Raw genomic sequence first — 24,877 nt, 5'->3', positions numbered from 1 at the left:
ATATTAACATTATAATTTAATGAGAGGGTAGTAATAGTTCATTCCAGTGGAAATCATGCAGTGAACATTTTTTTAAAACCACTGTATGTCTGAAATACCACGTACTGTTTGAGTAATAGAGAAAAAGGTTTTAATAGGAGAAGGGGATTTAAAAAATCTTTAATTGTAAAAACTAAAGACAAAGTTAAGGCTAAAAGAGATTATAATCAAAGCGTATACAATTACAAATGGAATAGATATCTTAAGTATTTGCCACTTCACCGATTATTTGCATTTTAGAATTGGTTTTACCTTCCTCCATGTAGTGTATAGTCATGTCGAGGCTAACCCTAAAATTCTCACTGCCAACACTAGTCCGTGCCCTTTTGGCCATTAGCCCTGGCTATTACATAAGCCTCCTAATGACATTTTTGCGTTCATTCATTTTTCTAAAAATATTCATCAAATCCCCACAGTGTATTAGACACTGCGTAAGGGTCTGGTTACTTAGTGCCAAAAAAATGGATGTTTGTCTGCCTTCAAGGGGCTATTTTCTTTCAATTCATCCCTCACACTCTGCCACGGGGCTCTTCTAAGACATAGCTTTACCCTAAGACACACTTGCTCAAAAGTTTCCATATCCCTCCAAAATCTCCCACCTCCAGTCCTCATCTAAGTCACCTCATATCACCCTTCACCACACACCTCCACTGAACTTTCTATTCCCCAAACAATCCGTGACTTTTCTACCACCCAACCCTTGTTCTTGTTCTTTCTATGTAACATTGTGCCTGAGCAGAACCAGGCCTAGATTTTTTAAAAAGTGTGTATTTACTAAATTGATTGGGATGGCATTGGTCAACATGAACATATAGGTTTCAGGTGTAGGCCTATTCTGATGAAAGAGAAATGAATACATTGAACCTGTAAAAAAAAAAAAAGGTTCATGTAGATATTCTGGTTATGCAGACTACTTAAATGGGTTTAGTTCTAGTGAAGTTAATAAAAAATAAAAGAAATACTTAAGTATGAAGTCATGCATATAAATAAAATTATTTCCTTGGAATCAGGGAGGAACTCAGCCCACACACGAAGTTGTTTTCACCCTTCAGGATACAGCACATCCATGTCACAGGAGGACTGTGTGTTGACTTTTCCACGTACACATACTTCCCTCTAACATACCCCCTTTACAATATTAAAAAGCTACTACCTCTGCCCTCTAGTACCTGGTCAATATATGTAAAGGAGAATCAGAATGAGTGAACATGATATTACACAAACTACTATTTAGAAATATTGACTTAGGATCATTGGCTAGAGAACCAATAGTTGGGACTCCTGACTCATGCATTTTGCTGCTCATTAGCTCTGTGACCTTGGAAAAGTCAATACTTCCTTTTGAGCCTTATATTCTATTGTAAAATGAGAGATAACTGAGGTATTTATTTATAAATGCAAAAAATAATAAATTATTGATTAATAATAATGAATACGCTTTATAAAGTAATGGTTTTGTGTCTTGCAGAGACCATTACAATAGTAAATCCACACTATTCCAAAGCTTTCAGTTATCATCATTACCTTTAAGTGGTGCCTAATGTTTTCTAAGTTTATCAAAAGTTTATTGAACATCTATAATCTGTCAGGTTCTACAAAATATACTGGGACTATAAAGAGAAATAAGGCACTGTACCCATTCTACAAAATTCACAGAAATAGTGAGGCAGAATAATGAACAAATAACTGCTGTGATAGGCACTCTAATGGAGAAATATTCACTGAAAGGAAAAAGACTGAGGAAATCACTATTTTCCAATGACTCACACTATGCTAAGCAATGTGCAAGGAAGAAATAATCACATAGTTCTTATTCAAATTTCCTAAAAATCATACATAGGTAAGCATGCTGTGTAAACCATGTAAAATTTAGAAAAATATTTACTCAGTACAAGGCCCCACTGCACATATAGAGATGAAAAAGGTAAGAAGGCTGGCCAAAATAGAGAAAAGTTTAGGGCACCTTTGAGGAAGACAGTTTTCTCACTGGTGCTGAGGTTTAAGTGAGTCCTACAGGACTTGAAATGGAAAATTACGCTTGGAGAAAATTCCTGGAAAGTCTTAATTGCCATGCTATAGAGATTTGAGGTGTTTAAACATAAACACAAAATTTATGAGGAAAGGCTTACATCAGCTAGCTCCAAGTGGGTGAATTTAACTGGCATAGTAAAGAACAGGATATCATTGAATACAAGAGGGAATGGTTAGAATTCAGAGCCAAAGACTGTTGGCCACAGAAAGGCATGCATTGAGGGCACTGCTAAGGTAAGTGGATCTGGATCTGCAGTGGGACCAACTGCCAAATGTGACGTTCTCCAGCCACAAGTCAGCAGCTGAGCAACTAGGCAGAGGGATTTGCTTAGGATGCAGGTGGTGGGCGGCCAGATCATGAGGTATTTGTGGGAATGACATTGATGAGAATATCATTCAGATTACTGACTAGAAATGCCAGGTGATGTATGGAGGCAAATGAGACCTTTGAGACCATGGAGAGTAGAAAGTGGAGTCAGGAGGTAGGAGGTAGGGCCTGTATGTGGGAGAGAAAATGGTGGCTGAATAGGCAGCAGTGTCATGCACCTCCTAGGGCCAGATCAGAAAAGCAACTAAATCAGAGAACATCCACCCTGAGTTAACACATTAGACATAGCTGAGGAGACAACTTTCAGTAAGGAAGGGCAGAGGATGCCTAGAGAATGCTGATTGCCAGCCATAAACCACCTGGAACCACCACCATGCCCCGGCAGTGAGTGGTGCAGTACCACCCTGCAGGCTTCCAGACATCTGCAGGGAGCTTGCACTGCCAGAGTGAGCTCCCACACCAGGCCTCCTCACCAGCCTGCGGGGCCCAGCATCCTAGGATCTGGCTCCAAGACCCCACAGTGAGTGCAAGCCAGGGGGAACCCTGTGCCCAACCCTCGCCCCGGACCCCAGAACCTTGCTGTTAGCCTGACCCAGAGCCACCCAACACCCACTCCACCCTGGCCCCCTGGACAGCCCTGCTGCAGTGATCCAGAGCAACCCATGTCCACTTCACCCCAGTCTTGGAGGGGTGCCCCAGAGCAACCCAGTGCAGGCCTGACTCAAGGCCACAGGGGAGCTCTGACTGTGCGACCCAAAGGAGGTAGAAGGTAGGAGAGAGGCGAAATCTTAGGAAACAACAGCAAAGAAAATATACTTTGCTGGATGGCCAGGCTTTTGAGAAAGTTAGGTTATTGGGAAAAACCATAGCATAAATACTAAAGCCACCATGGATAATGCAGAGGATGGAGTGAAGCAACGACTATGAGTAAGGAACTCAGTTTAGAACATTCTTCACATCCCGAAGGTCAGTAGATGCTGATGATGAGTTTGTGGGGAAACAGCACAAAAGACACATGGACCTTAAGAGAAGAGACATCAGAGAACAATGATTGTGAAGTGTGCTCTGATTCCAGAAATAAAATAATTAGAAATAAATGATCCTTCACTGAAGGAGACTTCCAGGATGTTAGATCAACACAGTGTACAGGTTTTGGGCACAGATGTTGAAACTATAAGGGAATTTGTTCACATTAGAAAAATACATATGAAACCACAATATGCCCATGGGAAGGCAATTACTTAATCATCTGTGGTCTACTTAATTGGCATCCAACATTTGTCATAAGAAATAAATACTATTTATACAAACACATTTCTATGATACAAAGGCCCAGAAGTAAATAAATTATACTCCCTCTAATTAACAAATTGAATATAAAGAGAAAAACCATTCCCCGGTGAGTATACTTTAAGGTGAATTTAAATTTCCATCATCAAAATATTCTAACCAAATTCTTAAAACACTTATCAGAAAAAAAAAAAAAAAAAAAAAAAAAAAAAAAAAAAAAAAAAAAACAGAGTCTGGAAGTTCAAATTCCTATACCATTATTCTTAGAAGCACCAGTTCTTAAGATGGCTGAAATTTTTCTTTCAGATTCTCTCTCCAGAAATTCCCTCCACCCCCCCATATTCAGCAGTCACACTTATCCTATTTCCTCAAATACTATCAGCTTCATAGGTTTCAAAGAGCTAATAGCATTCTGTTCATTGGAGCTGATGATCAAAATCACCATGATTAAGACTTGGTCTAATCCCCCAGTGGTCCTCGGCTGAGCCATTATGCAGGATTCCTGGTAATGGGTCTGTAATAATGTTACTGAGACATGGCTTCTTGTTCAGCTGAACTCCATTGGAGACCAACATGCAGCCATCTACCCATGGCAGGCAATAATTTGCACATGAGGCTGCTCATATAATAAACCAGCAACTCCATAGTCCTCTGAGCAGGGAACAAGAGGTTGGCCATGGATTTCCACCACTTGGCCTCATGTTCAAAGTTGGTCTGGCCTCAGACCCTCAGGCTCATAAAGTTTTGAAGTGTTGACTGAGGAGAGGTGCCAGGAAAATCATCTGTTGTAAATAATTCATTGTGAAAGCTAAATTAGGTTGGAGTTACTATGTACAAAGTTAAGATTATGTATTGAGATGTCTGGTAATAATGGAGGCTGCAAAGATTATGGTTTGGTTCCCTCAGTCTCATAAGTGACAAGAACCAAAGATTCACTGGCCAGTGATTTTTCTCTATTCCAAGAAAGAATATAAAATAGGACACAAGATTCTGAGGGCACCAGAATCTCTCAGTGTGCTCTGGGACCCTGTGGAAGTACTGTCTTTAAAAATCAGGATATTGTCAGGAAAGGTAGGTTTTCTTACTTGGGTTTTTGTTGATTTGTATAGGCCCATAATCAAGAATATGTTTAGATTTAAAATTAGAACATACAGAACATCAGTGCTAATTGAATAATCTAATCCCAGTAACCCCACCATCCACATCCACCCAACACACAGTTAACATCTACTCTAGAGGAAAGTATAGTCACCACTGTAGGCCCACTGGTTCTCTAGGAAATAGAGTTTATACACACAGTGGGACTGAATCTACTGAAAATTCTACTTTTTTATTTATCAGTGACATTTTTATTTAACAGAATTTTTAAATTTTGAACTTAAGCTGCTACTTGGAACCTTAAAAAATACTCTTTCCTAAGTCCAACACTACAGTTTACATCTATTAGTTCTAATTACATTAACAAAACCAGGACTTTTGTAAGGTAAATTTTGTAAGATTTTGTTGCATTAATCGCTCAAGGCCTCCTAGCTAGGAAGAAAATGACCAGGACCTGAGCCCACCTTTTACTCTCACGTTCATAAAAAACCCTTTAGAGGCCGAGGCATGCATTCTTTTAGTTCTGAATCTAAATGCAATGGGATTTTGGAGAGAGATAAATATGGACTAAAGTGGGCAGAGAAAACTCAAGGGAGTAGGGGAGACTTGGGCTGGACCCTAGAGACTATATAGAATTTGAATAGCCAGGTCAAGAGGAGGAAAGACATTCCAGGGGAGAAACCAGAGCAGCAAGGGCACAGAGGCATCGTGACAGAATATGCTAGTGACAGTACGGACAGCAGACAGAGGACCCCATGAATATGAAAGGAAATGGGGTCCACAAGAGCATATTATCGGTGGTCTTTAAAACCAAGAGTAGGGCTGGCACTGCAATAAGAAGGATCCATGGGAGGTTCATGAACAGAGGGGTCAGAAGACAAAAAAAAAAAAAAAGTGTTTCAGGAAGATTAATCTGGAACCAGTACACAGGACAGATTTCATAAATGACAGCAGGGAGGCCAACAGCGGGGAACTCAAAGCCTGCCAAGGGAAGCAGTAGGAGAATCGTTTTGTAACACACTCTATGTTGCCCAGCTGATTCTCACTAGCGTGGCTTCAAGAGGGTTTCCATGCAACACTCTTCCCTGCCTTGCTCTGTGTCAGAAAAATCTGCCACCAAAACATTCCCTGTGACAAGAGATGAAGCTTTAGGAAATACAGCCACAATTAAATATTACCTAGGAAACCAAATATAACTAAATGCGAAATGTTACCCCACACTGGGAAATAACTGAGATTTGGTTAGAGCTGTGTTTATTATTCATTAACCTTTAAATGGAAGGAAAATATGCTAAATTAATCCAAATGCAAATTAAATATGTTTGAGGTTGGAAATACCTGTGGTGTGTTGTGGCGATTGGAATAAAGCCTCTACCAATACCAAGAGTTTGTTTGGCTAAACTCATTTGTTTTAATACTTCCTTTTCCATTGGCTCTGTTCTCAAGATTTTTATGAGTCAGGGACAACAGACACGTGTGATGTTAAGTGTTTGAGCTGCAGGCCCTTCTCCAATGGCCCCCCTGGTGCTAGGGCACTAATGTGGCTTTAACTAGATGACATACTTGAGTGCCAGCATGTGGGAACCATTTGGGGACTTTAGGCAGGGAGAGGCAACAGGAAGATTATTCTTAAGGATAAATAAATACCAGATGACATCCTCCTTTCTAAATCCTTTTTCAGAGAAAAAATTATACTCCAACTACTGGGTATTCAGGTGGGATAAAGGGACTTTCTGCCAAATACCTGATCTGGGGCCCAGGCCGACATACCACCCTTACAATTACAGAAATACACAACTTGCCATTTGATTGAGACGCAACCAAAAGTTCACATATGACCCTGTAAGACATAGAAACAAAGGTATTTTGATAGAAAATTTATTTCAGAATAACTGGGGGAAAATCTGAAAGGAAATATTTATTTATAGTGTATATATGCACATGTGCTTATTTTTATTTATATAAACATTTATTTGGTTTTATTTATGGAAGGATATGCAGGTAAAATTGCAACTTTAGATTTAGTTGAGGGCTGATTACAAAAAAAGCACCCAGTGAATTTATTAGGAAATAATGCCCAGACTGGCATGCTATTATTTCCTATCAAGACTCCTGAGAGTGGTTGCAAAGATTTTACCACCTTTGGCAAAATTCTCCTGAAGATATATAAAACTTTTGCAACCCAGGATGTATAAAAATCAAGAAACCTTTGTGTTTTATATTTTTATAGTTACAGTTCATTGTTGTTCTTCAATCAGCTGGTAGCAGTTTTGATTAACATTAAACTCAGCAGAAATTGATGAATTATGTTAAAGTAGATGAGTACCATCTCACTAGATCTTCAAGGTACTAGAGAGTTAAAATAAATCTTTCCATGTGAAATAAATCACAATGTCGCTTTGGAAGTGGATACCACAGGAAAAAAAACAAAAAAACAAAACAACAACAACAACAAAAACTAAGGCCCAAGTGACTCCTTCCACATATACAGTATGAGGGCCTTTCCCCTTCAACTACAATCCACTCCAAAACCAATGTACTTGTAACTGCTCAGAAGCTGCAAGGCTTTCTGTGAGAAGGAACAAGGGCAAGAGAGAAAAGAAACAAAAACATCTTGACATTTTCATTTTCATCTGAAGAAGAAAATTGTATATTGGGATGCTCATTATAACTCCTGCATGCCTAAAAGCATTCTTTCTGGCAAGAAAACACCTAGCCCTGGTAGAAAAGCTATTTATTTCATGAAGAGAACACTGGGGCTTTTGTACAACTAAGACTTGGAAAATACGCAAGGCTCAGTCATTCACCCCGCAAATATATTTTAAACATCTATTATATGCTTGACATCATGCATATTCCGAAACAAGGTTATATAAATACTTGGTAAAATCACGCATTTTTTTTTTCTACTGCTTTGTGCTTTTATGCAGTTTCCAGACTTTCAACAGTGAGCATGCGTAATGTTAAATATTTTTAAACGTGAGTTAAAATTAAAAGCATTAACTATGTAAGGTCCCCTCACATGTTTTGTAGACATGAATCAAAACGATAAGCCCCACAAGAGTCTAACGATCAAGATGAGAATGGACAAGGACCAAAACACTCCCTGGCATAAAAAGACTTCCACTTTCCTGAAGTCTCCAAATGTTTTGTTTGAAAATACTTCTTAATTTGATTTGGCAAAGAGACATGGATCGGGTAGCAAAGATCCACAGAATAAAGGTAAGTGAGAAAAGAAACAATCATTCTAGGTAAAGAAAATAAGAACAGCGAGCTGCAATAGCCAAATCAATCCCTGCACCCACTGAGCTTAATCAAGTGTTATCAGAAGGACCAGAGGGAAAAAGCAATGAGGACCTCATACAAGAAACTCAGATAAAGAAACACTTGATGGGGAGACAGTTGCAGGAATTTAACTAGCTGTGTGCAGCCTCTGTGGCTGTACAAGGCTCTTTGATTATATAAGGCCCATAACTGGAGTTGAAAGATCTCCCTCCACCACCTCCCTGATTCCAAAAGGACAGGTTCCAACCCTAGCGGATTTGGTTCAGTGTATAGAGCATTGACCTGTGGAATGAAAGATCCCAGGTTTGATTCTGGTCAAGGACACTATGCCCAGGTTGGGGGCTCGAACCCCAGTGGGGGTGTGCAGGAGGCAGCTGATCAATGATTCGCTCACCATTGATGTTTCTATCTCTTTCTCCCTCTCCCTTCCTCTCTGATTAAAAAATAATAATATTTTTTTCAAGAAGACAGGTTCCAGAATATTCTATACTGGCAAGGCTGTTCTGGGACTGATGCAAAGCTTAAAATCATCCCTAGGAGATAATGGCTTAAAACACAGAACACTGTGGGTTATGTAGTCATCTCTCCCCCAATCTCAAAGTGTAAAGGCAAAGACAGGTCAAAAGAAATGGGATGATGTCCATTTCCAACCTACATAGAGTGAGAGAGATCAGATCTATAATTGACCTTGGCCCATCAGGAAAAGAACCAGAAATGCGAAACAATAGGTTGCAAGACACTGGACATCAGGCAAAGGAGGACAGCAATTTCTAGAGGATGAAGACAACTAAGATGAGTCCTTACCTGGCCCGAGTGTGCTGCCTTGGAAGAAATATTTGCCCATGGAGCAGGGAGAGAAATTTCAGGCTAACTCCTGCAGATGAGTAGATGAAGCTGAGTGAGGCCCAGGAAAGTAAGGCAGCTAAAACACAGCAGCACGGATAAATCTTAAAAATATTCCATGAAAAATATTCTAGAAAAACAGAAATCAAAGATCACATACTATACGGTTCCATTTATGTGCATTCAAGAACAGTGCTGGCCAGTGCTGCTAAGTGGTTAGAGTGTTCTGCCATGCACCGAGATGTTATAGGTTTAATCCCCGGTCAGGGGCACATACTTGAGTTGTGGGTTGAGGCACATAAGGGAGGCATACCAGTTGATGTGTCTCTCTCACATCGATGTTTCTCTCTCTCTCTCTCTCCCTCTCCCCCTTCCTCCCTTCCACTCTTTCTTAAAAGCAATGGAAAAAATATCCCTTTAATGAGGATTAACAAATAAGTAAATAAAATAAAATAAAATAAAATAAAATAAAATAAAATAAAATAAAATAAAATAAAATAAAATAAAATAAAATAATAAAATAAAATAAAATAAAATAAAATAAAATAAAAACAGACAAAACTCTTGCCTGCTGATGCAAATTTAAACAGTAGTGACCTTAGAGAGCAGGGCTAACGAAAAAACACTAAGAGACCTTCTGGGAAGATGAAACTGTGCTTTATCTTAACTGGGATGTTCATGTCACCCTCTACCCCCACCTCTCTTCCAAAAACGTTCAGGGGTAAAAATAAGGACAGGAAACCAAATTATATTTATTACCCTATTTTACAAGAGAAGATAAAGTTGTTTACATCTTTCTTTGCCTTTGCATGTAAATGCAAATAAATGTAGAGGAAAATAAATGTAGGAAATTATAAGTCTGTATTGAAAAATACATTGAGATTGTACCTGTATGTGACTAACAAGGTAATATAAAATTATCTTCTGTGAACCAATAGGCTCTCAGTGGATTACTGCCACCACCATCAATAAGCAACTATCCAAGCACACCAGAAATAAATGGGCTATAATTAAATATAAGCAATAAAAATGGTCTACAAATATAACACGCTGAAAATGGCTGAAATGAAATTAGTGAGGCCACAGATTCCAACAACTCAGCATCATCCTTGACAAGCTACAGGACTCTGAATTGTGGAGACTATTTCTCCTTGAAGCATGGGTCCAAGTGTCCACTGGGATTTGCAGAAACTAACATTTTACCTGTGAGTTTTGGCTCATATTTATGGAGAGTTGTGCAAAATAAAAGCTCTAAGCAGTCCAGGCTCTCTCTGAAACTGTTTGATATTGCATGTGTATTAATGTCAGTAGTACAGCAGATTTGAGGTACAGAATCATTCTTCTTGCAATCAGAGGCATATATAAACAAGAGTAACTCCCATGAACAAATAGCTAAAACATTTCTATGAAACTGCTCTCAAAGATATCAGCACTTTATCCTTGTTCTGAGAAGACTCTGGGTTCAGCTACCATCCCTTTACCTACTGTCAGCTACACTGAATATCTGTGGGCCCAGAAATAAAAACTGGATGCAGTGAACTAAGTTCAGGCATTACCTTTGTTACTGCCTGATCTTGAATGCTCCTTTTGTATCTGTCTTGGCCTCTGGATCCTGCCTTTGTGGTACCCAGCTGCTCTTCCCAGCCCCAGCTACTCCTGGGGACCTCTACTTCCTTGACCTCTAACAAACTTGCAAAATACACTTGTTGGGTGCAACTTCTGATCTCTTTACCTGAGCATATCAGTCCTAAAAAATGATGCTGTTATTTAAAATAAATGAAGTAAAAGTAAATATTATATTTTTCCCCAATAACAATGGAGACACTAGAAATGACAGTATAATTGATGCAATAAATGTTAATAAAGCTCCATGGCTGATGTGGACTGAAATCCCTATGTGTTCAGGTGAGTTTTCATTAAGAAGTTCCCTTGAGGAACTCAGAAGACATTGGCAGTCAAGAGCCCAGACTTGTTGGTCAGACAAACATATCTCTGAATCTTTGTCCCCCAACCTAATCATTTAGTGACCTTCAGCACATCATTCTCCATCTCTGTGTCTTAGTTCCCTCATAAACAAGGATCGTAATAGCGTCTACTTTCGACGGTTGTTTAAAGGATAAAATGATATAAAGAATTCAACACAGTAATTGGCATGCAGTTAAGTGGTTAAAAAAGTAAAAGGTAATTGTGTAGCCTGGCTGGTGTGGCTCAGAGTGTTGCCCTATGAACCAGGAGATCACAGTTGGATTCCCAGTCAGGGCAAATGCCCAGATTGTGGGTTTGATCCCTAATGAGGGGCATGTGGGAGGCAGCCAATTGATCAATGATTCTCTCATCACTGATGTTTCTATCTCTCTCTCCCTCTCCCTTCCTCTCTAAATATATAGATATAGATAGATATAGATATAGATATAGATGATATAGATATAGATATAGATATAGATATAGATATAGATATAGATATAGATATAGATATAGATATTTAAAGGTAATTGTGTATGAGAGAGGTATTCAGGTTAAAATAGATGTGAAATTAAATAGATAATAATACTGTTAATAAAAATTATCCAAAACTTAGAAGAAAAGCTAGGAGAGAGCCCTGTGTCCTTTTAATGTCATATAGGGACACGGTTTAACATGTGCACCCAGAAATACTTAATTCTATGGGATATGTCCCTGTGTTTGACATCGATATTTACTATTAATTTGGGCCCAGAGTCTTTGAGATGGCCCATGAACCTTTAGATTTTTTAAATTTAGTTTTTAGTGTTATAATGCTCAGTAGTGAAGATAACACCAAAGCTTAAGGGCTTTTGCCCTGTGATATATTCACAAGTTTTATATTTAAGCTATATTTGTATTTTAATATTCTTTTTAATGTCTATAAATATACTGCTTACATTTTTAACACCCGTCTGTTTCCCTCATTAAAGAGTTCAATAAATTTGGCACATATGCATTCTATATTTATATGAGAACTTTTTTATTTTATGCAAATTATATTTATACAAGTTATGGTTTTAACTTTTTGAAAATTTTATCAAAGAGTAGAGGCTAACATGTGCCATGTCCTAAATGTCACAATTATAAATTAAATTTAGAACATTCAGAATTAGATAGGACCTATAAATATCCACATTTTAGAGACACAGACAAATTAGTTAATTTGTCCAAAGTATTAAGTGACAGTCAATATTTCAACACAGGCCATCCAGTCCCTACCAATGGTCTCATCCACTGTGCTTTAAAATGTATATTAGAAGTGCAATAAAGTTAAAAAATGTAAATCATAAAATCTAGGTCAATAGAGAATGAAAATATAAATATTTGGGCTATCTGAGAATATGGGCAGTTATTACTTCTATTAATTCTAGAGTATCTAAAGATATTCTAAATGGCTTCCCTTCAATATTAAAACAGAAACATCTAAAGTGTTGAGAATTTCACAATATGATAAAATTAACAACCAAGAACACTGAGTTTTTCTTAGAAACCCTATATTCCATTGTAATTTGGTTATCTGTGAGGACCTGTACACTCTAGTATATTATTTAATGTATATTTTAAGCTTTTATTATTTCTAATAATATAAGTAGTAACCAATCTAATAAAAACGTGAGCTTTCATATCAAACATATCTGGTTCAAGTCCTCCCTCAGTTTCTTCCTCTGTGACCTCGGTTTTTCCCCCATTGTTAAAATATTGTTAAAATCAGGACAACAATAGTGTAGCATTTCTTAGATACTTGGAATGATTAAAGGGATGACATATTTATAAAGGTCCTAGTAGAGAGTCAGCAACATAATAAAAACTTGACAAGTGTCTAATATTATTAGTTATCATAAAAACTATCACTACTCCAATGTATTGAGTACCTAGCACACTCCTGTGCTATACCAAAGCTTTAAAAGGACAAACAGCTAATTCAATTTCCACAGCATTAAAGTAAGGATTAGCATTGGAAGCAGTTTGATTCTAAAGCTAATCAACATAATGACTATGCTATGACATCTAATCTAATAAAAGAGAAACATTCAAATTAACTATACCTCCGCTACACACACAAGCCACACACACAAGCCATGTCCACCAACCAATCAGGAGCGAATATGCAAATTAACCCAACTAAGATGGCAGTGGCCATGGAGCTGGAGTTGCCCCCGGCAATGGAGGAAGCCAAGCTTCCCGCCTGCCCTGCCAGCCCTGAACTCCACTCAAGGCTACAAAGTTTCAATTATAGAATATAAATAAATCCCAGATACCTGCTTCCAGCTACCATGGCCTCTGCTCAAGGAGGGGCTGGGACATTGGGTTGCCTAGGGCAACCCAGGCTTTGAGCGGGACCAAGGCTACAAAGTTTCAATTATAGAAGATAAATAAATCCCAGATACCTGCTTCCAGCCCGCAGCCATGGCCAGCCTGCAAACAGCCATCAGCCCCTCACCCAGGCTGGACAGGCACCCCAGCAGGGACCTCCACCCTGAAGGGGGTGTAGCCAGCCTGAAAACAGCCCTCAGCCCCTCACCCAGGCTGGCCAGGCACCCCAGCAGGACCCCCACCCTGATTCAGGACACGCTTCAGGGCAAACCAGCCGGCTCCCACCCATGCACCAGGCCTCTATCCTATATAATAAAAGGGTAATATGCAAATTGACCCTAACAGCAGAACAACTGGGAATGACTGGTCACTATGACACACATTGACCACCAGGGGGCAGATGCTCAATGCAGGAGCTGCCCCTTGGTGGTCAGTGCACTCCCACAGGGGGAGCTCTGCTCAGCCACAGCCAGTCTGCCAGCTGCCAGTACAGCAGTGATGGCGGGAGCCTCTCCCTCCTCCTCAGCAGCGCTAAGGATGTCTGAGTGCAGCTTCGGCCTGCTCTCTGCTAGCAAGTGGACATCTCCTGAGGGCTCCTGGGCTGCCAGAGGGATGTCTAACTGTCAGCTTAGGCCCGATCCCCCAGGGAGCAGGCCTAAGCCAGCAGGTGGACATCCCCTGAGGGGTCCCAGACTGCAAGAGTGCACAGGCTCGGCTGAGGGACCCCCCCCTCCCGAGTGCACAATTTTTTGTGCACCAGGCCTCCAGTCTTTTATAATTTGATAACATATATACATTACTAATCAACCTTTTAAAAATTTGACTCAATGTGAATAAATATCCAAGATAAATGTCCATCAGTGGTTCAATGAAATAAATTAAGATTTGGACCCTATCAGGCTACATTCAGAACCAAGTAATAGATTTAACATGGGAGATTCTTCCCCATAGCAGTAAGCATCATAATGTACATTCTACTAAAGGAGAACTGGAAATCTGACCATGTTTTTTACCTTTTGAAAAATGAATATCATACAATGTTAACATAAAGCAGAGCACAACATTTAAACAAAATGTGATCTTAATCATACAAATGCTTAGAATAAAGACATGCAGGAAACAGCCAGAACATTAGCATGGCTGTAGCACATTTCTCTCTGCTCACTCAAATTCTGTCTTTCCTTCTCAACTCTCCTTGGTACCATATTTGCTTAGGAAGTACTTACTAATTTTTCAGGACTCATTTGTCAATGTACACTTCCTATGAGAAGAAGCTCTTCCTGATGAGACTCAACCACAGAGACAGTTGACATCATTCTACTTTATGATGCCTCACTATATACTGTTCAGATTTCTACTGAAGCACTTTCATATGGGTCTCCTCCCATTAGATTATAATGACTTTGAGAACAAGACTTTATCTTATTCATGATCATATCTCCAAATAAGAAATGTCTGCTGAGTGAATGAATAAATAAATGATAAAGTGTATACTAAGTAGCAAACAACTGTCTTAATAGTAAACTTCTCAAATATGGCCTATTTACTGGGTAGGCAGAGCTTGAAAACAGAGGTAGGAAATAAACACATAACCAGAAGCATGGACATATAATAGTCTGATACCCTTGGAAATCATTGCGGTACAAATAACCACATGGGCTCATAACATAATGCCAGTGGACCTACATGAATCCAAGAGACAGAATGAGCACACGTCTGTCCCCTTGTTTGTACACGAAGTCATGCATATATTGTTTATCTTTTCTGAAGCCTGAATGGGAAATGTGTTTTTAACAGATTTAATCAATACGCCAACCTACATTAAAAAATATATAACCCCACACAATAGATAAAAAGCAAAAGGCCAATCAATAGCCAACAGGGCAGCTTAACAGCCACTCCAACAGAGAACTGTCTGAAAAGACGCTTCAAACTCCACTGTCTGCACGATCCACAGCTGCTTGCTAGTGATTTGTTGCCAGCAAAGAACATCTATTATCATAAGCCGGTGTGAACCTAGCAATTTCTCCAGCAAGGAGCCCACAATGTACAACTAGCAATGTAGCACAGGTAACTGGCTGGTGAGGGTAGGCTGAGGACCCACATTTATCCCCTACTCTTCCCCCCACCAACCCATTAAAAACACAGCTCATTTCTAAATCCAGGAACATGATATGTGTTAAGAAATCATGTCCCACATTTGCTTCTCCAAGGCACAGAAGCAACTACAAGATCCAAAAATTATATACAACTTAAAACAGTTGTCATGAACATGCTAAAAAAAGAACCATGGTGGTGAGGATAGATGTGAGGTGTTTCAAATTGCTATTTTCAAAGACTCCCCCACAAATTAAAACTCTTTTGTGTATGTGTGGGTATGCACAAGTGAGCTGGATTTTGTGCAACATTTTGCTATGTTCTGAAAGAGAAGGGGATTCAACAATAGGCTGCCAATGGAGGTGGCATAGCCTCATTATATGGAAAAGGGAGTCTGGATTTGCATGATGTATAATGACTACAATATACTGAATCTGTCCAGATCTCAGTCCTGATTTAAAATACCAATAGGAACCCAATATCCAAAAACAAAAATACCCCTATAAGAATCCTTGTAAGGTCCCATTCTCATGTTGTTTTTAAAATACAACCCTAATATTGTGTTGTTGTTCAGATGGTATGCAATCTCTGAGAAGTTGGCCCACTCTGTTTTGAATATTTCAGAAGAAATAAAAATTTTCTTTTGCTAAATGTTATTGATTGACCCCATTGGATCCTACATGAACTCAAGATTGCTTCTGGGATGGTTTTTCCCATTATAAATGGCCATAAAAGTAACCTAAATGAAGCTCCTTATGATTTTACCATAACAAGAAGTGGAAAGTCATGTCATAAAACCATATAAGACAATTAAGAAATCAGTTATACGTTAGTTTCCAATGAGAATATTTCTGTTTCTATCTAATACAAGGAAATCACTCTTATACAAGGTAATCAGCCACTGAATACATGTCATACCTTCATATCCACTATATCAGCTTTGCATCTATCTTCATGAGAATGAACTTGGAATTCACCCCACTGCCTCCATCAACCCAACATGCTTTCACAGAGAATGAGAAAATAAATTAAAACCACCGAGGATTGGTCTACTCATACTAAATGAAATATAGTTCTAAGTGTAAACTTGACTCATGGGTTTATGTAACTGTAATTCAAAATTGTCAAGCAAATGCCAAATTTGTCAAACAGGCAAAATAAATAAATAAATAAATAAAAGAGAAAAAAAATGTTTCTAAGTGATAGAATCAATGCTAGAAAAAGGAAGAAGATTCTAAAATGCAAACATTTCTTTAGAAACTTGCAAGTTATTCCCCAGATATAATTAGCTTTCTTACACATGATGAACTGAGCACTTTATTTTGGAAAATATCATAGCCTAGCCATTTCCCCGCTGAACAATTTTCTATTCTTGGATGTGCAATAATAAATTGAGATGTCTTCATTTCCAATAACTGGATCAATCTGATGTCCTGAGAAAAAGCTCATAGAAAATGAGAACTCCAAACCATATCCCACCCAGAAAATGCTGTTTGCCATTAGATTGAATCTCTAATGAATTCATGTGGTTTTATGACAGCATCTTAAGGAATATAATTAATTTTTGATATATACAACATTCTAGAAAATATACTATTCCTAAGAATTAGATGAAAGCCAGATTTCCTTGATGACACCCCACTTCCAATGCCATGCCATGATTCTGTTATATAGATCAAAGCCAGGCCACCTGTGGCTTGCATGTTACCAAAGCAATGGCCTCCTTGCTCTTTTGCTTAAGACTCAAACCCTGATTTGCTCTATATTCTTACTCCTTCATCCTGCTTCTTCTTTAATTCACTCACTCCATCATTTTTCCTTTCTTAAATTTTCCCCACTACTTTTGCCAATGATCATGAGCCTTTTTTTTAACTGTGCTGCTAACATGCTAGATTCCTGATTCAAGATAAGTCACGAAGAATTTGCTAACATAGGGAAGCACAGAGAATAACAGGTAACTTCATTTTGAAAATGTTTGTGAGATGAAGCAGCAAATTACAACTCTAAGGGTCAAGGTTGACCTTGAAAGCAATTATCTATGATGCAAAGTAGTGAGGCTGATTTCCCAGGTGGAAAAAAACACACACACAAAAACTGATTCTGATGCTGGTTGCAAAAGAGAAGTTCCCTTCACATACTTTAAATATCAATCATTAGATAAAGAGACATCCACTGTAACAATTAGCCTATCAATTTGATGCATTTAGTTGAGTTTCATTAAATGTTTACCCACAGCCTCATGAGTAACATGCTTATTGTTTTAAACAAACAAACAAAAAAGTTTATATACAAACTTTAGTATACTGAGGTCCTATAATGCTGTATCTGAATTTTATACATTCCTGTCATTCTACAATTAAGATGTACTTGCTCCCATGTCCATACAATTATCCAATTTCAGAAGCCCTGGTCCACTCTCCAAGAGGGGACTGGACAAGAGGATTCTTTCAGAGATTTGAGTTCAGAGGTTTTCTACAATAAAAAATTCAATTGCATTATCCTATATAATAAAAGCCTAATATGCTAAGTGTCTGGTTGACTGGTCGGCCGTTCAACCAATCAAAGCATAATATGCTAATGATATACTAAAGCCACTCAACCGCTCACTATGACATGCACTGACCACCAGGGGGCAGATGCTCTGACCAGTAGGTTAGCTTGCTGCTGGTGTCCGGCTGATCAGGACTGAGTGAAATGGGCCAGACCTGCCCTGGGGCCCGCCTATAGTCCCTCCCTGGCTGGCCAACTTCCTGTGTCGTCTCTCCCTGCCCCAATCCTACACCAGAAGGGTCTCTTGGTCTGGCCTGTGCCTTCTCTCAATCTGGCATCCCTCAGGGGATGTCGGAGAACTGTTTTCAGCCTGATCCCACAGGCCAGGCCAAGGGAACCCCACTGATTCATGAATTCGTGCATTGGGCCTGTAGATTATAGAATAAAAATCTAAAATATATTATACTAACTCTGGATATCTTAGAAATATTTTGAAGGATGAGAAGATACTTCCACAAAAGAAAGCTGACTTTCCCCAATCCTCATCCTAGAACTTCATTACATATCGACAAGTTGTTCAAGTTGGATGACATGACAGTCCTCATTCTGGACTGAGACATAAAATCAGAAACATCAGAGAAAGCTGGAAAGATTCCCACTTAGTTTTAGCAGAAAACAATGCCTTACCTTGGGGACATACAGTAACTTATCAATAAGAGTAAAATACGTACATACCTTCTGAAGATTTTGCGTGTTCACCACAGTTACAGCAACTTACCTTTCTGCCTGTGCTGTGTGCAGTCTGTTTTCCACTGGGAATGTTGTGTGTGTGTGATATGGGATAAAGTTGTGAGGATAGAAAAACATTAGGCCACCATTTAGGGGGAAAATGGCTTTCTATTGAGTTCTATGCAGACAAATTGAAGGGAAAAGAAAGAGCATATAACACAATTTCCAAGGTTCTCTTGATGGGTCCATAGCTGCCTGTCAAATCATAAATATGAAAACTGGACTTTCAGTAAGACCAAATACTTGGAAAGAGCAATTTGATGCTGAAACCTTATGTAGAGAGGGTGCTATAGATATAGAGGCACAGGCTTACATTTAGATCAATGACTATCAAGAGATTTTTTTCTCTACAATGCTAGAATCCTCACTTGCTTCTCCTTCATGTATCTTAAGAGACTAACAGACCATATGAAGACCAAAAATTATGAAAAAGGTGAAAAAAATAAAAGAACAAGAGACAACTACATACATGGAAAAAAGTTGAGCAATAAGGAATCAAGGAAAACCAAATAGTCATGATAGGGATAATGCTGTAATTAACACTTACTCACATATGGGCAAACTATACCATGGCTTTGCTGTTTGCTCAGATAGCATCATGCATCTTGTTTATGAAACCAAGGGTCCAACGGACTGAGTTCAGATCATAAAAAAACTCCTACCATGAGTTTAGGCTGTATTTAGAAAACCAGAAGGTCAGCAGGACATACAAAGTCAGGGCTTTTTTAACACATCTCTTTCCAATAAGTAGTCATAAATTTCAAGTATTTGTTCACCTTTCAGTGGCCATGTTAGGTCAATAACATGAGAAGGAAGTGGAGACCTAGGTTACAGATTCCCATGGCACTGAAGTATGTCCACCAGCAGTGCTAGTATCACCTCCAGGAAACTGCAAAAGAACGTTGGTTCTTTATTTTCCCAGTCTCTGGAGGAGAAAATTGCTAATGAATCTTTCAGAAGAGCTACCCTTTTACACAATGCCCCTCCAAACCTCTGAACTCTTTGAAAAAAGTCCAAGAATAAAAAGGTTGTACTCACGATCATTGCACTGGTTTCCAGAATATGAGGTCATGGAACAGTCACAGGTGAAGCCTTCCCATTGCTGCATGCAGACCCCCTGGTTGGCACATGAATCCTCCTGGCAGGTTGTACTTGGTCCTAGTAATGCATACAAAAAAAAAAAAAGAGGAAGAGAAGAAAAAGTAGATAGAAACATGTTAAAATTCATCAAATTCAAAGCAATCACTTGCATGTAATATCCTCATGCCCCAAAACATTCAAAGACACAACCACCAAAAATGTCAACTCTGTATCATGCAACAAGAATTTAGTATATACAAAAGACGACAGAAATACACACTTAGCCACACACTACCAACAGTTACACACAGAGGGGAGAGGGCTGAACACACTGTTCTCTTTTAGGCAGACCTTGCGAAAGGACTTCATCTCTACCATTCAACTAGAAAGAGATCTCACTTGGGCATGGTCTTTCTACATGGATAATGCTAAAGCAGAAAATCACATGCCCATGATTCTCATGAATTAAGGCACAGATGTCCCTAAAGCAGTGATGGCGAACCTATGACACGCGAACTCATTTTTTTGGTTGATATTTCTTTGTTAAATGACATTTAAATATATAAAATAAATATCAAAAATATAAGTCTTTGTTTTACTATGGTTGCAAATATAAAAAAATTTCTATATGTGACACGGCACGAGAGTTAAGTTAGGGTTTTTCAAAATGCTGACATGCCGAGCTCAAAAGGTTCACCATCACTGCCCTAAAGTCTACTTTGTAACATTAAAATATGTTTGATGATAATTCAAAGGAGGAGAAAATAGCAGCCAACATGTATTGGTTGTTTCTTTATAGGTAACAAGCTCTGAGTCCTAAGCACTTTGTCTCCATGATCTCATTAAGCTCTCCAGTAGCTCTAAAAGGTAAGTACATATGATGGCCATCATTTCACAGATATAAAACCCAAGCTCAGAGAGGTGAAATAATTTACCCAAGGTCACACATTTGCTAATTAAAGAATCCTGATGTCCATCTTTGGTAGACTAGTTCTGAGACCCAAGCTCTCAACTACCTCAGTGGTTTCAAAGTACAGTCCTCAGATCAGCGTCACCAGGAAAGTTGTTAGAAATGTAAATTCTTGGGTTTGACCCCGGACCTGCTGAATTAGAGGCTTTGGGGGGAGGCAGAAATCTGTGTTTCCACAAGTTTCTAGGAAATTGTGATGCAGACTAACATTTGAGAACCAGTGCACAGCACCATGCTGCCTCCTGCTATAAGTTTACACAGGTGTACTCAATCAGGGTGCCCATACACCAGAGATACAAAAGAATTGTTTAAAGTTTGGAAAGAAAATCTTAGAAATGATGCTCATTTTAAAAATCACATTCTTTATTATTTCTATTTCTGTGTGTCTTTCATATATAAGTAACGTAACTATAATGCTACATGTATATAATATATACATAAGCATATCTTTCGAGGGGCATTCTCAAAATCTTTTCTGGATATGAATGGGCAAGTAAAAATATTTGACAATTTCTGTCTTTCAGATTGCCATTAAACTCTCTTTTTAGGTTAGCCAGGGCCACTCTTTAATCATTCTCTCTTTCTCATTTCTCTATTTTGCCTTAACATTGGGATTACAGTTTAGCCTACACCTTTCAAATTACCTGAACTAACAGGATATATCTTAATATTCAGGATAACCATGAATTTCCCAGGGAGAATCAGCAAAGGGGGTGAGCCCTTTGAGTGATATCCAAGGTATGAGCTAGGATCTGATGCAAAAACAAACAAACAAACAAACAGCTCCCCTCCCCACTTACAGAGTAAAAATATATACATTGCAATAAGTGCACATTTCACAAATTCTAACCTAAGCCTCATACACGCACTGGATTTTGAAATGTAAGAATGCAGGGTCTTAAGGATGCATGCACAAAAGAAATACATGGCTACAAAGGGTCCGTCTTCCTGGTGGCAAGACATTTTATATTTATTCATGAATGGTGGAAGCAGTACAGTCCATCACTCCCAGTACAAAGCTGTTAAGATGTGACATAAGAAAGTTCAAGACAATTACTAATGCTGGGGGAGCAGCTCAGCTGCTGGGTTTCTGCAGGGCTGTATGCCATGTGCTTCCCCCATGTGGAGATGAAAAGAGGTACATGGTCATGTTCTCAGTGGGTCTTAAACTTGTGCATTGTGTAGTACAAGTCTCATTAACAATGGCAAATCAGGACAGCTTCCTTCAAAGGATAAAGGCTTCTGAGAAATTCATGGGGCTCCCTGACCAAACAGCTCTCCCTAGACAATGGGCTAGTAATTCAGTTGAACTCAATCAGAAACACATGGAAGGCTTTCCCTTGAAAGACAGCAGAATAGCAAAAACTGGGAAAACACAAGAATTCTTTGCATGTTGATTGAATCTGAAGACAAAGGCTTTCCCATGTCTTTCCCTCCCTTCCAGCCAAATTTTAAACAGTTTCCTAGGGCCAGTTCAAATGCCCTAAGTCTCTATGAAATATTCTCGTCCCTATGAAATATTCTCCAGGAATTTTAACCAAGTCCCCCTCTTCATAGTGGCCTGGGCACTTATTACCTGCCTCATTAACGTCCACATATGATAATATTCCATTTAACACTTTATTACACATTGCACTGTCCTCTGCTTATATAATCCTCTAATTGTTTCATGTGGGTTGTTGCTATTTATCCCCAAAAGACGGAATGCTGCTTGCTGTGAGAAATCACGGAATATGCTTTCACTGTGTCCTTGCTGCACTAAATAGCTCTGCCAGCTGCAGAGCAAGTGTTTCTGTAAATGTTGAGCTGATCTGAATTGCAGCCGCCTGATTTGCCTGTGTCTCATACTTCCAAACACAAGCGTGGGAGAACGTCTGTGCTCTGCAAAGTGAGCAATCTGTTCCATTTGTCAAAGGTTGCTCAGGGGACTCAAACACAGAGGGAGCTGTAGGTAATTTCCAAATTCCATGGGATTTATTTCACATGCATTAAAAGGGGAGTGCCATGTAGAATCTGATAATCCCTGAACACTGACTACATTGTATACATGTAAGCAAAAGCACATCACTGAGGACCAGGGTGACCTGCGATGACCCTTTGCTGATCTTGCCTGCACTGGTACCTCCTTCCCAGGCTGAGATGCTAGGCATTTGCTTCCTTCTCCAACCTCATTTCCTTTTACGCACCCCCAGCTCACAGTGTTCCAGCATCCTTTCCTTTTTCTAATCCCTCTCTAATACAGCAGTGTTCACAGTGTTGACCCAAATCAGCAGCACCTGCATCACCTGGGAAGCTTTGAAGAAATGCAGACCTACCAACTGGAGGCAGGGCTCAGAAATCACCTGTGACTTGCCCCCTGGATGTTATTTTTTAAAATATATTTTTATTGATTTCAGAGAGGAAGGGAGAGGGAGAGAGAGAGAGAGAAACATCAATGATGAGCGAGAATCATTGATTGGCTGCCTCCTGCATGCCCCACACTTGGGATCAAGCATGTGCCTTGACTGGGAATCTAACCATGACCTTTTGGTTCATAGGTCGATGCTCAACCACTGAGTCACACCAGGCAGGCCCACTGGGTGTTCTGAGCTCTGCTCCATAGCAGGACCTCTGCTCTTATACTTCAGGCCCATCTCTACCTTCAAGGTCTGTTTCTCTTGCTCCACCCACTTCCTGAAAGGTCCTTCCCGATCTTCAAATGACTGGTTCATTCTCATTCTTTAAGTTGGAGCTCCAAATGGGCTTTCTTAAGATTATTCTATTTAAGAAAGGCCCTGCCAACATTACATTTACTCTCCACCATATCTCCCTGTTTATTTAACTCATAATTACATGGCCTGTAAATAAGATACTTAATAAATCCTTTATTGTCTGCCTCATTCTACTGGAGTATAAGCCCTTTGAGAGCAAAAGTCTTGTCTCTTTTGCTCACCTTCATGTCTCTAATTACTGATAAAATATTTGGTATAAACTAAGGGCTCAGAAAATATTATTGAACAGATAAAAAAGAACCAAACATTAAAGAAATAAAGTCATTCTTTTATGACATAAAACCAAGTGGTTTTCCTAATTAACAAGTCATCCAAAGCATTTACCAATATGAGCTCCTATAAAGAATTTTCTATTTGGGACAAAGCTTTTCTTTTGGGAGTGATTGAATTGACCGCATTTCCTCCCCTTATTTAACTATTGGACTCATTCAATCTCACGAGATGTTAGACAAGGACTCTTTTGTGTCTCCAATGCCCATGGACATTATGCAGTAACTGTGTTGAATGGAAGAGAGAATGGGCTAAACTCTAAAACACTTTCAAGATGATAATATAAGTTCCTACTCTTCCTTCAAACTATTTAAGTACATCCTTTTCTGAACAGACTGTATTTCATCTCAATCTGTTTATTTTTCATAGGTAGAGTGCCTCCAAAAAAAGGGGGGCGATGGGAGGGGAGAACAAGAAACAAATCAGAGAAAAAAAAACAAAATGCCCTGGGGGGAAAGTTTTGTTCTAAATGCACATCCAATGATACAAGATAATCTTGTACAAATAAGAGTGAGAACATAACCTTAACAAAAGAAAAAGTCACTTACATAGCTGTGTCAGACACTATACTAAGTGCATTTCAGATATTAATTCAATTAATCTTCATAAACACATGATGAAGCAACCATGGTTAAAATTACTAAAGAATCAGAAAAACAAGAATAATATTCCCATGAAAGACATCCAGAATTTCAAAGATAAAATAAGTTTTTATTGTTGAATGAGTCTGAAGGTAAGGACTTCATAAAAGTATACTGAGTCATAGAAAAGTTAGGTGATTATTTGCAAGACCCCACATGCAAGTAGCAGAGTGAGACTTCAAATCCAAGCTTGCTAACTCCATGGCTAACCCACCTAACATTGATGGAGGTGGGTAAGCCAGCAGTGTGTGTGTGTGTGTGTGTGTGTGCTGAGGCTGGTGAACTTAAATAAAGTATTCCTAAACTACATCCAGATAAAGATTTTAACGTAACAATATGTGCTATTTTTTTAATCTTTGTTGTTGAAAGCATTACATATGTCCCCTTTTTTCTCTCACTGACCCCTTATAGCCTGCCCCTGCCCCTGCCCCTGCCCCTGCCCCTGCCCCAGGCTTCAACCACCCTATTGTTTGTGTCCATGGGTTATGCATATATGCACATAAGTTCTTTGGTTGATCTCTTCCCATCCTCCCACCCT

At 39.0% G+C, this 24,877-nt stretch overlaps 1 protein-coding gene across 4 annotated transcripts in view; it reads right to left on the bottom strand.

Moving 5' to 3' along the window:
* NRXN3 (neurexin 3) overlaps positions 1-24,877 on the bottom strand; it is a 1,487,454-nt gene that overhangs the window by 796,155 nt on the left and 666,422 nt on the right. For all 4 annotated transcript variants that reach the window (XM_036314379.1, XM_036314362.1, XM_036314372.1 and 1 more), the window contains one exon: positions 19,646-19,765. In XM_036314379.1, the coding sequence (XP_036170272.1) occupies positions 19,646-19,765 (120 nt within the window). The remainder of the gene's footprint in view (positions 1-19,645; positions 19,766-24,877) is intronic.

This window comes from Myotis myotis, unplaced genomic scaffold (assembly GCF_014108235.1).
Source record: "Myotis myotis isolate mMyoMyo1 unplaced genomic scaffold, mMyoMyo1.p scaffold_m19_p_1, whole genome shotgun sequence".
NCBI classification, from domain to species: domain Eukaryota; kingdom Metazoa; phylum Chordata; class Mammalia; order Chiroptera; family Vespertilionidae; genus Myotis; species Myotis myotis.
The sequence above is the reverse complement of the archived record's forward strand: the minus strand, read 5'-3'. Positions and strand labels throughout refer to the sequence as shown.